Raw genomic sequence first — 12,989 nt, forward strand, 5'->3', positions numbered from 1 at the left:
CTTTCATACATTGGCGTTTCTTGATCAGATCTTTCGTCTCCTGCGATAGCTTGCTGGTATCCTGTCTAATGGAGTTACCACCGACTTCTATTGCACACTCCTTAATGATGCCCACAAGATTGTCGTTCATTGCTTCAACACTAAAGTCCTCTTCGTGAGTCAAAGCCGAATACCTGTTCTGTAGCTTGATCTGGAATTCGTCTATTTTCCCTCTTACCGCTAACCCATTTATCGGCTTCTTATGTACCAGTTTCTTCCGTTCCCTCCTCAGGTCTAGGCTAATTCGAGTTCTTATCCTATGGTCACTGCAGCGCACCTTGCTGAGCACGTCCACATCTTGTATGATACCAGGGTTAGCGCAGAGTATGAAGTCTACTTCATTTCTAGTCTCGCCGTTCGGGCTCCTCCACGTCCACTTTCGGCTATCCCGCTTGCGGAAGAAGGTATGCATTATCCGCATATTATTCTGTTCCGCAAACTCTACTAACAACTCTCCCCTGCTATTCCTAGTGCCTATGCCATATTCCCCCACTGCCTTGTCTCCAGCCTGCTTCTTGCCTACCTTGGCATTGAAGTCGCCCATCAGTATAGTGTATTTTGTTTTGACTTTACCCATCGCCGATTCCACGTCTTCATAGAAGCTTTCGACTTCCTGGTCATCATGACTGGATGTAGGGGCGTAGACCTGTACAACCTTCATTTTGTACCTCTTATTGAGTTTCACAACAATTCCTGTATGTTACCAGCTATATTCTTATTAATCAGGAATCCGACTCCTAGTTCTCGTTTCTCCGCTAAGCCCCGCTAGCACAGAACGTGCCCGCTTTTTAGCACTGTATATGCTTCTTTTGGCCTCCTAACTTCACTGAGCCCTACTATATCCCATTTACTGCCCTCTAATTTTTCCAATAGCACTGCTAGACTCGCCTCACTAGATTACGTTCTAGCGTTAAACGTTGCCAGGTTCATATTCCAATGGCGGCCTTTAATACTAATAATCCATACTAATACTAATAAGCATTTAATACTAAATATCCACCTTAATACTCCATTTCTGAAACTTCCGAAGAGTAAAAAATTAGAGACTACAAGAGAGCTAACGTGAAGCAAAAAATAATAAAGTATTAACATATTCTTGAGTGATCGTGAAAATTGTACTTTGCAGTAAAACTAGAATATCTTTCCGGCAGAGGTAAATCGTTTAATCAATAAGCACATCCCAACCCGTACTATAACTTGCAGCCCGCGCGCGCCTTGGTGCAACAATCATTGAAAGAGGACAACCAACAAAAAAGCAAATGATCACCGCGAAGCAATCACTGTCGGACTCACGTTGGAAACCTACTCATTAGTATCTAATGTCTATGTAGCCGCGCTCAAATACGCTAAAGAAACTTTGTTATCAACCACATATGCTGATAACTAACTTAAAAAATTCTAGCGCGTCATACATCCGCTTTGCGATGATTCTATTGTTCTTAACAATTGCTCTGGTAACCCTGTTCTTAAAAACCTATGCGCAACTCTCCTGAATAATTTGCTAGTTAAAAATATATCATGCATTGCTGGTGTTGAATTGCCTGTCTTGAATCGCTATTTAACTATGCTTCCAGTGACTGTTGAAGTTCTCGGTGTTATTCAACTAAAAGATTCATTGAAACTCAACCTCCCGGTACCGTCGTGGGAGACGCCCACTCCATGAGAGCCCAAAGCTCTCGTGGCCTGCAGGACCTGCAGGCATTTCCTTCCTTCCTTCATTGATGATACAATCGTCACCCAAGTTTGGGAACATCAGTGCTAAATTTCTGAAACACACCCGCTCCTTATAGCTCCATTACATGAACTAAAATATTCCAATAATCGCTCAAGCGATTACTATTCCCTCAGAATGGAAAGCAGGAAAAATTATTCCTTTCAAGAAATCTGGCAGCAAAATATCACCTACAAATTATCACCCGATATCATTAACCAATACCTGCTGCAAACTACCAGAACATATTTTTACTAACCTTGCAGATTTTCTTGAGTTTAATTCTTTCTCGCCATCCCAACGCACATTCGGAAACATTCTCATGTGAATGCCAATTATTAACGTTTACTCACAAACTACACCAAATATTTGACCGTTCTTCTCTTGCCCGATTGCATCTTTAGATTTTTCAAAATCTAGTGTGCCATGAACTTTTACTTTATAAACCAAACATATTTCTCCTTAACCGTTCTCAGTTTGAAACAGCTAATGGGCGTAATTCACGTCGTAGCGATGTTCAGTCCGGTGTGCCACAAGCTCCGTCCTGGGACCTCTATTATTCCTTATCTATGTTAATGACTTACCTTCAGCAATAGCTTCCGACGTAGACTTATTTGCAGACAACTGTGTAATCTTCAGATAAATAACTAACGAGCACGACATCACCCTGCTTCAGGCCGATTTTAGTAACGTCAGCAATTGGTTCCTATTGTGGCAAACGGAACTCAACAATAACAAGTGTAAATTCCTGAGAGTATCCCGATCTAACGATAACCTGCCTGTGTGCTACTTGAATAACGTTCCTTTGCGACAACAAGTTCTTTTAAGTACTTAGGCTTGCATATAACATCTAAATTAAAGTGGAATCATCGCGTTGTATACATAATTAACCAAGCCAGCCACTCGCTGGGATACTTACGCCGTAACTTTTCTCTTGCTCCATCTCCTTTACAATTACTACTTATAAAACACTGTTATGGCCGAAATTAGAATATGCTACGGCTATATGGGACCCCTTTCGCGAAAACGTAATACATGCCCTGGAACTAATCCAAAACAACGCCACGCGTTTTATTCTTTCAAACTATATACAACCGTGCTGCGAGCGTATCTTCAACGAAACCAAATCTGGGTCTTCAGCCGCTGGCAACACGTGGAAGGATTTCCTGCCTTTCATTTTTTTTTTTCCTAAGCTGTATCACCACCATAATCTTCATCCGAAATTCATGTTGCGACCATATTACTTATCTCACTGTAGTGATCATCAGCATAAAGTTAGAAATGGTGCATATAATACGACATATTTTTACATTCACTTTTGCCCCGTGCGCCAAACGATTGGAATGAACTTCCCTCCGATATTGTTTCCATTAGTAACAATGAAAATTTTGGAAAAGCACTAGCTAACACTGTATAATAACAAGCATTCGTACGAACTACTGTTGGTTGTTTCCTTGTTTAATGTTACGTATATATACCATGTTCTATTCCTGTATTTATCACAGTTTCAGCTAACATTGTATAATTAGCAAATATTGTGTATAAGCTCGTGCATATTTCCTCCCTATTTCTTGTATAAACCGACTCCCCTCTCTAATTCCGAAAGGCCCTGAGGGTAACTAAAATGAATAAATTAATGAATAAATAAATACTGATGCGTCCTGAAACTGGCGATAGACGGGCTCGTCAGATAAGCTTCACGCGCATGGTCCGAGGTTTTTGGGGCAGTTCATAAATAAAGAGCAAGCGCACGGCCTCTCGATCCGACGTACACCCGGCGACAAAAGTTTACGGACCGCGGGATCTGCGAAAACGCTCAATTCCTGAGCAGCCTGTAGCAGTAACCAGTAGAACTGTATACGTCAATGTTGTTTGCATATTCCAGTCGAGGCCCGAAATACGAACACCAGACTGCGTTGTGGGGTTGCGGAGTTCAGGTTTTCCTCGGATCTCACGTGCCCAGCAATATTTCGTTGCCGTGTGTACAAGCTTGCTGCTTCCACCGCCGCCAAGTGTCTCTTTGCAGTTTTGCGGATATGTGTTCTCCCAATAAAGTGCATCACAGTTTGCTGCTCTACCCTCTTCGAAATAAACTAATTCTGAGGTTTTTTTTACGTACCGAAACCTGGATTTAATTATGGGGCACGCCGTAGTTAGGTCTTCGCATTAATTTTGACCACCAGGGTACCTTTAACGTGCTGCCAATGCACGGGACGTGGGCGTTTTTGCATTTCGCTCCCATCTAAGTGCGGCTGCCGCGACCGGGATTTGATTCCGAAACTTCGTGCTTAGCAGCGCAACAACATAGCCGCTAAGCCACCACGGCAGGTGTGCTATGTAATATATGGATGCTGTTTCACTTGTGGCAGAGGCCACTTACTCATCTAACTAGTACAGCAGTAAAGAAATGCCGCAAAACGAAAAAAAAAAGAAACACGACAGCATCAGCACATGCAGTGTACAGACTTATACCAATCTTTGAGGAGCTGTCGCCGACGGAAGCCGTGTTTAAGGCTGTGACGCAGTCCAATTGGTTGAGCGAGTGAGGCACCATGATTTTCAGCAGCAGAAAAAAAAAGTTTGAAAAAGAAATCAAGATACACAAGAAAGGTTCTGGACGAATAGCTGAGGTTTTGCGCAGCACGGTCAATACAAGGTCGTTCAGTAGCTCTACCGCTAAGCAGCACTTTTAATGCAGCGTGCTTTTTTGTTTTTCTAGTCCTGGTACCGTTTTTTTGTATTTCCTTGTTAGTGTATTTGTTATGTTTTATTGGTCCCATGGTAATGTTTATTATCTTCGTGTGTTTTGCTGAGGATAAGTTGCGTTGTTTTGATATTTGTTTGCGTTAGTATTTTTCCGTTCCCTTCACTGTCCAGAATGCATGTTTTCAGCGATAAATTCCCTTCGTTAGATTTTGTACTTACTCTCGATTTGTATTGTGCGTTATTTTTCAATCACTTCCTTTGTTACTATCACGCGTTTGTGTTCACTTGTTCACATTTGACCCGTGAAACCACTGCAATGTAAGCATACTTTGGCATACTCGAGGGGTCTGAAACTGCGTTTTTTTTTTTTTTTGCTGCAGTGGCCACTCTGATTGAACGGCCACTCTTTCGTCCATAACGAGACACTTGTGGTTCAAGAATCTTCGCGCTTGGATTATTTGAACTTGTATAACGGCGATGGTACTGAGTTAGTCGCCAGGTATTAGGTCGGTCGGCACCGTGACCACATCCCAAAGCCTGGTCTCCTAGCATAGGGCAGGCTGGCGAATGTAGAACAGCGAAAATATCGGCTTAGAAAGTCGCACTAAATCCCCTAAGCATACGTCAAACTATGGGCGCTCACAGGAGCAATTACGGGGATTGTCACCAAACATCCAACTAGCTCTCCAAAAATTCAGAAGCTGCCGAAGGGACTCGCAATGGTGTTGCGCTGCTGAGAACGAGGTCTAGTGTTCGATTGCAGACTGCGGCGTCCGCATTACGATGGAAGCGGAAGGAAAAAAAAAAAAAAAAAAAAAACTCTTCTGCCCTCCGTTTTAGGTGCACTCTAAAGAACGCCAAGTAATCAAGATGAATCCGGCGTCTGTCTTAAGTTGCAACCAACTTTGCCTTTTCGGAATGATAAAGTGAACTTCAGAAAGTTTTAGAGGACGAGCGTGAGGGTTCTATTTATACTGCACAACTTCTTTCAAACGCGGATCTTTTTTTTTTTTAAGGCTGCGCGTCGTAATATAATTTATGTTGTTTAACAAGTCAGGAAGGGTATTTGTTCAAGCAATAAGTAAATGCCTCGGTAACCGATTCCTAACGGCTCTGTCAAAATACGGGAGTCGAGGCTCGTTTGCTCACCGATGACGTAGTCGTACTGTTGCCGCAGCTGCCCCAGCTCATAATCCCGCAGCACAGGCAGGTCTGTGAAAGGAAGGTGCACCAACAGGTTCGTCAAAGCCAGCATGAGACTGAGCTCACTCTGGGGAGCGAGGCTGCCGACACCAACCGACCACGGCGGGCCACACGTCGTCGCGTTTAGGCTGCAGCTCATGGTCTTGCCGATTCGGTGTGCCCGAGGAAAGAAATGCGCTGCGCCTTGCGAGACGACTGCTTTTTGTCGTGCGCGAATCAAATGAAAGAGAGAGCGGAGCACGTTTGCACCTTCTGTAAGGTTCTGCAGTTGTAGCCCACTTCCTTCTGTTTATCTGCTGCGCGTGTTGGCAGAGTGATTGCCACCTCATTTCTGTGACTTGATTTCGTCAACAGCAGAAATTTTTGTGCCCGTCAGCACGGGCGCGTACAGTTGTTGCGTTCCGTAGATAATAATATGCGCGCACGCCAGAGATTCTTAATGTGCGAGGAAAAAGTTACAGGGAAACCGCCCTGAGGTGCTACTGGGCAAGTCCTTTCGTGTGCACGTGGAAAAGACGATGCGTGACGAGACACGTACAAACATGCAGAAGAGCCCACGCGGCGAGTTGCTGTGGTTAGGCCCGTCCGCTTAGGTATACGACTAGCGGATGTTTCGCTGGAACTCATTCGGAGGCATAAAACAAGTCAAGCACGCAGCAGAAGCCGAGTATTGTGAAAGCACCGACTTGACTCGTCCTTGCGTACCGCTACACCAGCGTTGTGACACAGAAGCATTTTTGCGCTTATAGGCAAACTTCGTGTTTGTAAGCAAGAAAGCTATGATGTCGCTAGCACGCAGGCGCACTATCTGAATGAAAGAGAAACTCTTTTTGCTGTTTCTCGCTGAGCCACATCAATTCTTGGCCGCAAGAATCAGTGGCTTTGGTAGTTTTAATAGACAACGTTTAAAAAAAGAAAAGCAGGGGCCAATGCAATCGCGCGCGCCTGCAAGGACCAGCAGGTTCGCCTTAGGCTACGGTAGGCAGCTATCTGTATGAGGTCATGGCATCGATCAGGTCTATAGGTATTCAGTAGGCTTCATCGATACTCGTGGTGTAAACCTCTCCTCTTGTCCTTTGTGTTTTCTGACTGGTTTTTCCTTCAACTATGCACAACAAAACAGAAATATGTTCCAGCATGTTAAAAAAATAATGCGTAGGTGCAAGCTGTAGGACTGCGGCGCGTTGATACCTACTTACAGCAAGTAGGACACCTCTAGGTTGCAGATAGCGAACACCTTGTGTGTATCATGACCAAATATCACAATGACCAGAATTAATCGGGAGTCTTCTTGGAGACTGCAGAACGCGAGCGATCTCTTAAAGAAAGGTGGTGTTGTTACGTTTATAACCTACACCTGCCAAAAGATAGAAATGCGATTTCATTAATAAAATTCATTTCATTTATGGCTACTCTATGTATGAGAGCACTTTTTTTTGTGCTTTTAGCGAAACCAGTGTCGACAATGTTTTGCCTCTAGCCCACAGAATGTCACACTTCTGCCTTTGTTGGTACGCGTGAAGCATGTGGGTCCATAATCAGTGCGAAATATTTTTAATTTTCCTGATGTTCGCGTCTCTCCAAGCGACTTTTCGACGCCTTCTAGACTTTTGTGATTTACGCCTACAAAGTAGTGCATTTTTTGTCCAAAAACTGCGGGCTATCAAGAAAGAAGTCGCAGTTTCGCCCGAAAAGCGCAGTATCGATTGTGATAGCAGGTTCGTAGACAGCTGCACAAAGTAAGGTTAGTAGTTTTATCGTACGTATAAACTTGTAACCATTCGCTTATTAACGAAATTGACAAGCACGGTGTCAGGTCGCACAGGCTAACATGAATACATCACACTCGTTGTCAAAACGCTGGCGTGAGGAAGCACGGCAGAAGCAGCGAGTGAAGTGACCTTCGTGCTGTCAATCGCTTCAACGCAAACTGAGTGGCGAGAACACAGCACGCACAAAGGTATCAGCCGCTGGCGCATTTAAAGTCTGCCCCCAACGCAGATCGCTTTCAAGATACAGCCCGTGTGGCCGCGCAATACGCAGCTGCTGCCAGAATGCAACCCCCCCCCCTCCTCGGGTGCTTCGCGGACGACGGAAGACGGCGCGCTTTCTGCCCGCTTTCCTCCCTAGCGTGCGCGAGATTGAGCTGCAACCGTCGGCTCCCCACGCACGCTTTAACTCCCACATATCGCATATACGGCGCGAGGTGACGGTGTTATCGCCATTAGACTTTATACAGAACTTCACGGTGATGACGTCGGTGACGACGACGGCATAAATGTGCCTGAGGTGTCCATATACTTGCTATCGCAATAAAACAATCTAATAAGGAATCAACTAACCGGGAACAGCGAAAAAGCATACGTACGCGACATAGTTTGTTTAGGGTAAGAGTATTTGTGAATCCGGGCGTTGAAGTGTTCGCAGTATGGGTATTCATTCCTAAACAGCTGCCGAACTTACTCGACTGGACTCATGAGCACATTGCCGCTTTTACTTGAACTTCACACGGAAGACAGCAGTTCAAACGGAAGACAGCGTATAACAAAATTATTTATACTGAAGGGCCAACTAACGTTTAAAAAAAGCTCTAAGAGTAGAATCCTTACCGCTCTTACGACATTTATGGGCGCATTTTATTAAACGTCCTGTCGTCATTCAGTTTGCGTTGCATTATAGTTGGTTGGAAACATCAGGACATGCAGATGTACGGGCCGCGAGGAATGTGCGTCACTGTAAACAAAATATTCGATCACATTGCAACATAACCATTACATATTTTACTCGGTAACTATCGCGGTAATTCAATTAATTTTTCAGTAACCAATTACGTGTAATCAGTTAATTTATTGGCGAGACAAGCTGTAACAGGTGACAGCTTTGAGGACCTGAATTTGGCGACAACTACAGTAAAATGCGCTAGATTGTCCCACGCAGCGGCCTCGGAAATGCGCATATGTTCGGACCGGCATAGCCAGGGGCTCAGTATTGCTAGAAATAACGGTAGAATTAATGGTAAACCGCAGCTTTGTACAAGTAGTGGATTGCCCAATACGGACACAGGGCCCCTACAATTTCTGCTGTATATAAACGATGTTGCTAAAGATGTCGATCCACAAATTGAGGTTTGCCTTTTCGCGGACGACAGTCTGCTTTTATGTTGAGTGAGGAGCTTTCATGAGCAAGTTTTGCTAACTGAATCGCTAAATATAATTTCTGACTGGTCTTTTGAGCATGACATGGAAATTTGATAAATCAGTCTGCATGAGTGTCTCATCTAAAAAATCATCATTTGAAAACAATTATCCATTTGGAAACAAGAAAATTTCATGAACAACGAAGATAACGCATTTGGGCGTTACTATCACACATAATCTAAGATGAACGAACGTGTTGCCAACATTTGCGGAACGGCACAGTGAAAGCTGGGAATGCTGAGACATATTAAAACAACCGTCTCCTGACATAAAACTCAGGGCTTACACTGCAATTGTACGACGTACCTTGCAGTAAGCAAGTATAAGTGTGGGACCCGTGCTGACTAACACTAATAGGTCAGATCGAGCGATCACAGCGTCTTGGCGTATATTTTATTTTTTCTAATTATGAGAGGGCTAAATTGGTTACCGCGCTGCTTGCTAGGGCAAACATCGCCAAGCTGCTTAACGCAGTAAAATAGCCAGGCTAATATTTACTGAACAACTGTAGAATTGCAAGATAAATATAAATGCTGAACTCGACTTCCAGCCTCCCGGCAGATTGTCACCTCATTTCTGTCACCCATATTGACACTCATTTTGTGAATTTCTTAGACTTTGCTAGTGGACTGCTATTTCCTCCTTAACTGCGATGGAGATGGAGCCTCACGCGCGTCCGCCGGGCTCGGCAGTGCCCGCGGCGGCAGCCTCCAGGAAGCGCAACGGCACCGAGAGCGACACTGACAGCGACGACACCATGCAGTACTATGTCAGCAGTGAAGATTCTTGCGACGACACCTTCGAGCTGGTGCGGAGTCGCAAAGCAAAGCGAAGATTTCTCAGCGCATCAACGAATTCGAGTGAGTCCACCGTGAGATCTTCGCGGGATACCGAGGAGCTCACCATCCTGTTCTCGCCAGTTCTCGCCAGTGACAACCTGAGACGCCTCAACAGGCAAGCCGTGTCTTCTCATCTAGAGGCGCTGGCTCCAAACGAAATCAAAGACATCAGGGTGAACACCCGTAAGAACGTGCTAGCTATTGACGTAGAACACGCGGCTGCGTTGGATTCCTTGCGCAAGGTCACGGAACTTGGCGGGATGAAAGTCCGCCCTTATATTCCGCTCGGCAAACAAGTCCGCACTGGCGTAATTTACGATGTTGACGAGACCATCGTCGACTCCGATCTGTCAATCTTAATCAAGCCAGCTACGGAAAGCACCATCATCACAAACGCGTTTCGTCTCGGCACGTCACGGTGTGTGAAGATCATATTTAAGGGCGAATCCCTCCCATCGCACGTAAAAGTGGGCCACTTCCGACACGCAGTTCGCCCCTTTATACCAAAACCGCTGCAGTGCTGGAATTGCAAGAAGCTTCGACATGTGAGTAGTGTGTGCAATAACACTACCGTCTGTTCTCGCTGCACTGGGCCCCACACCACAAACACGTGCGAGGCCAGTGTGCTGAAGTGCACAAACTGCAGCGGCCCTCACGATGCATCTTCGAAGGAATGCCCTTTGATTCGAAAGGAAATGCAAATATTGAAGAAAATGGTTAGAGACCACTCGTCTCACCGAGAAGCAGCAGCATCTATTAAGCGACGACGATCACGTCGCCGACGTCGATCAAGAGCCTCCAAAGCCTCTGCAGAACGCCACACACGTATATTACCACCCACTCTTCCACCCAGGTCAAACGCAGTCAGCTCAAAGGACAAGGGTGCACCGAACAGCACGGCTGCTGACGCGTGGCCTGCACTCCCGAAGCTACATGCCCCTACTGAGCGTAATGATACTTCTACAGTAGAGGACACTTCGTCTGTTCCTGATAAATTGGCGGACCAAGATCAACAAATTGTTGTTATGATCAGCTCTCTGGTGCGTGCTATTCGTGTTCTACTGGACAAGCTACAGACACCAACAGCTCGAAGTGCATTGCAAGTGCTGGATGCCATCAGTCCGGTTCTGGCGAGCCTTCAGAACTCCAGTGCTTGAGAACTTCTACAGCAGAACCACGGCTCATCGACAACAACAAAGATCGTTCCGGGATGATGTGAGAAGTGCCTCCATATTCCAATGGAATGCGAGAGGCCTGAGGTCTCGTATTTCGGATTTCCGACAGTTCGTATTTGCAAACCATTTTCCTATACTGGTAATCTGTGAACCGAACTTATCAGCCTGCATAAGACTATCGGGATATGAACCTTTTCTTTCAAACACGTGTGTCCGTAGTAGTAAGGTTCTGGTTTACATTCGCAAGGACCTTACGTATTTTTCCCAACACGTAGCGCCACACGACGGTAACCAATACGTCTGTGTTACTGTGAAAAAGAAGAAGCTGTCTTTTACTCTTATTGGCGTCTACCTTTCCCCAACAAGTCAGTTTGATAGAAAAAGACTGGAAGATATTATGGCTGATACTCCCAGTCCTTGGATAATAACAGGGGACTTCAACGCTCACCACCATATATGGGGAAGCTCCAGGATAAATTCGAGGGGCAGGTCACTAGTATCCTTTGCATCAGGCCACAACCTGTGTCTTCTAAATGACGGAAGCCCGACATTTCTGCGAGGAACTACATACAGTAGCTGCCTTGACTTGACTTTGGTGTCACGTTGCCTGACTTTGAGCGTGCAGTGGTTCACTGATGTTGAAACCCATGGAAGTGATCACATACCGACCTATGTGAGAATCGATGGACTAGACGCCGCATTACCGGTTGTCTCTCGCCAAATCGACTGGTCAGTCTTTCAAGATCGCGTAGAAGACACATGCAAGACACATATTGCACGCAGATTAGAATACATAATTGCTGACGCTATGCAAGATTGTACACGCCGCTTCACACATCCATCAAAGCGTACAGAGAATGACATTGAATTGGAAAGGCTTCGTGCACTACGTCGCCGAGCTGAAAGGAGGTACAGGCGCACGAAGTCAATTCTTGACCTCAGAGAAGCTCGGCGCATGCAAAAGAAGATCAAACGCCGAATGGATAAGCTAGCGGATCAAAGATGGAAATGTTTTTGCGACTCACTAGACCCCCGCAAGCCATTGTCCTGTGTGTGGCGTACCCTACGGGGTCTTTGCTCAAGTCCCCAGCAACGACACCCATTCAACGCCCTTGCTCTCTATCAAAACCGCCGCGAGATAGACGTCGCAGAGGAATTTTGTGCGAACGTCGCTGGCGGCACAGTTTCAGTCCCTGACATGGCTCTAGGCAACATCCCCGGCCCACGAGATGCAAGTATGGACGCTCCATTCTCTATGGAAGAGTTAGAAGCTGCTATGGCGCTATGTAGGTGTTCGTCTTCACCAGGACCCGATGGCATAACATATACTGCTTTGCGCCACCTAGGCAGAGAAGCACGAAGAGAACTCCTCAGCCTTTTTAATACTTCATGGCAAGATGGTGTCGTCCCACAGGAATGGAAACGCAGCCGCCTGGTACCGCTTCTAAAAGCAGGAAAGTCACCGCTCGAATTGGCATCCTATCGGCCTATAGCTCTTGCCAGCTGCGTCGGGAAGCTTATGGAACGTATGATCCTCATGCGTCTCGAATGGTACCTTGAACATCATAAAATTTACCCTGACTCTATGGCGGGATTTCGACGCGGTCGTTCATCGATTGACAGTGTCATCGATCTAGTATCATCTGTGGAACAACAAAAATCTCGGAAGCGATTATCAGTAGCGCTCTTTCTTGACGTGAAAGGCGCTTACGACAACGTTTGCCATCAAACCATTCTAGACGCACTTCTGACAATTGAACTAGGAGGGCGAGTCTATCGATGGGTCAGTAACTACTTGACACAAAGGTCCTTGTTCGTACGAACGGAAGATGGTCCGACTACCGCCCACTACACATGCCGAGGCGTTCCCCAAGGCGGTGTTCTAAGCCCTATTCTTTTCAACCTCGCGCTTCTTGGGCTGGCCGAACCCCTACCGGAAACAGTGAGTGTTTCAATCTACGCCGACGACATCTGCATCTGGACATCAGCGGTCACTCGCCTGCAGGTTCGCGCACGGCTACAGAAAGCAGCAACACAGGCATCAGACTACCTTCACACACAAGGCCTTACCATCTCAACAGAAAAATGTGCATTAGTTGCTTTTACGCGAAAAACGATG

At 45.8% G+C, this 12,989-nt stretch overlaps 1 protein-coding gene across 1 annotated transcript in view; it reads right to left on the reverse strand.

The window, feature by feature from the left end:
• Window positions 1-5,881, reverse strand: part of LOC126548560 (L-sorbose 1-dehydrogenase-like) — a 49,064-nt gene extending 43,183 nt beyond the window's left edge. Inside the window, exon 1 of the mRNA XM_050196785.3 lies at window positions 5,606-5,881. Coding sequence (XP_050052742.2) covers window positions 5,606-5,798 — 193 coding nt within the window. The 5' untranslated portion in view covers window positions 5,799-5,881. The remainder of the gene's footprint in view (window positions 1-5,605) is intronic.
• Between the last annotated feature and the right edge of the window lie 7,108 nt (window positions 5,882-12,989).

Source organism: Dermacentor andersoni, chromosome 1 (assembly GCF_023375885.2).
Source record: "Dermacentor andersoni chromosome 1, qqDerAnde1_hic_scaffold, whole genome shotgun sequence".
Taxonomy (NCBI): Eukaryota; Metazoa; Arthropoda; class Arachnida; order Ixodida; family Ixodidae; genus Dermacentor; species Dermacentor andersoni.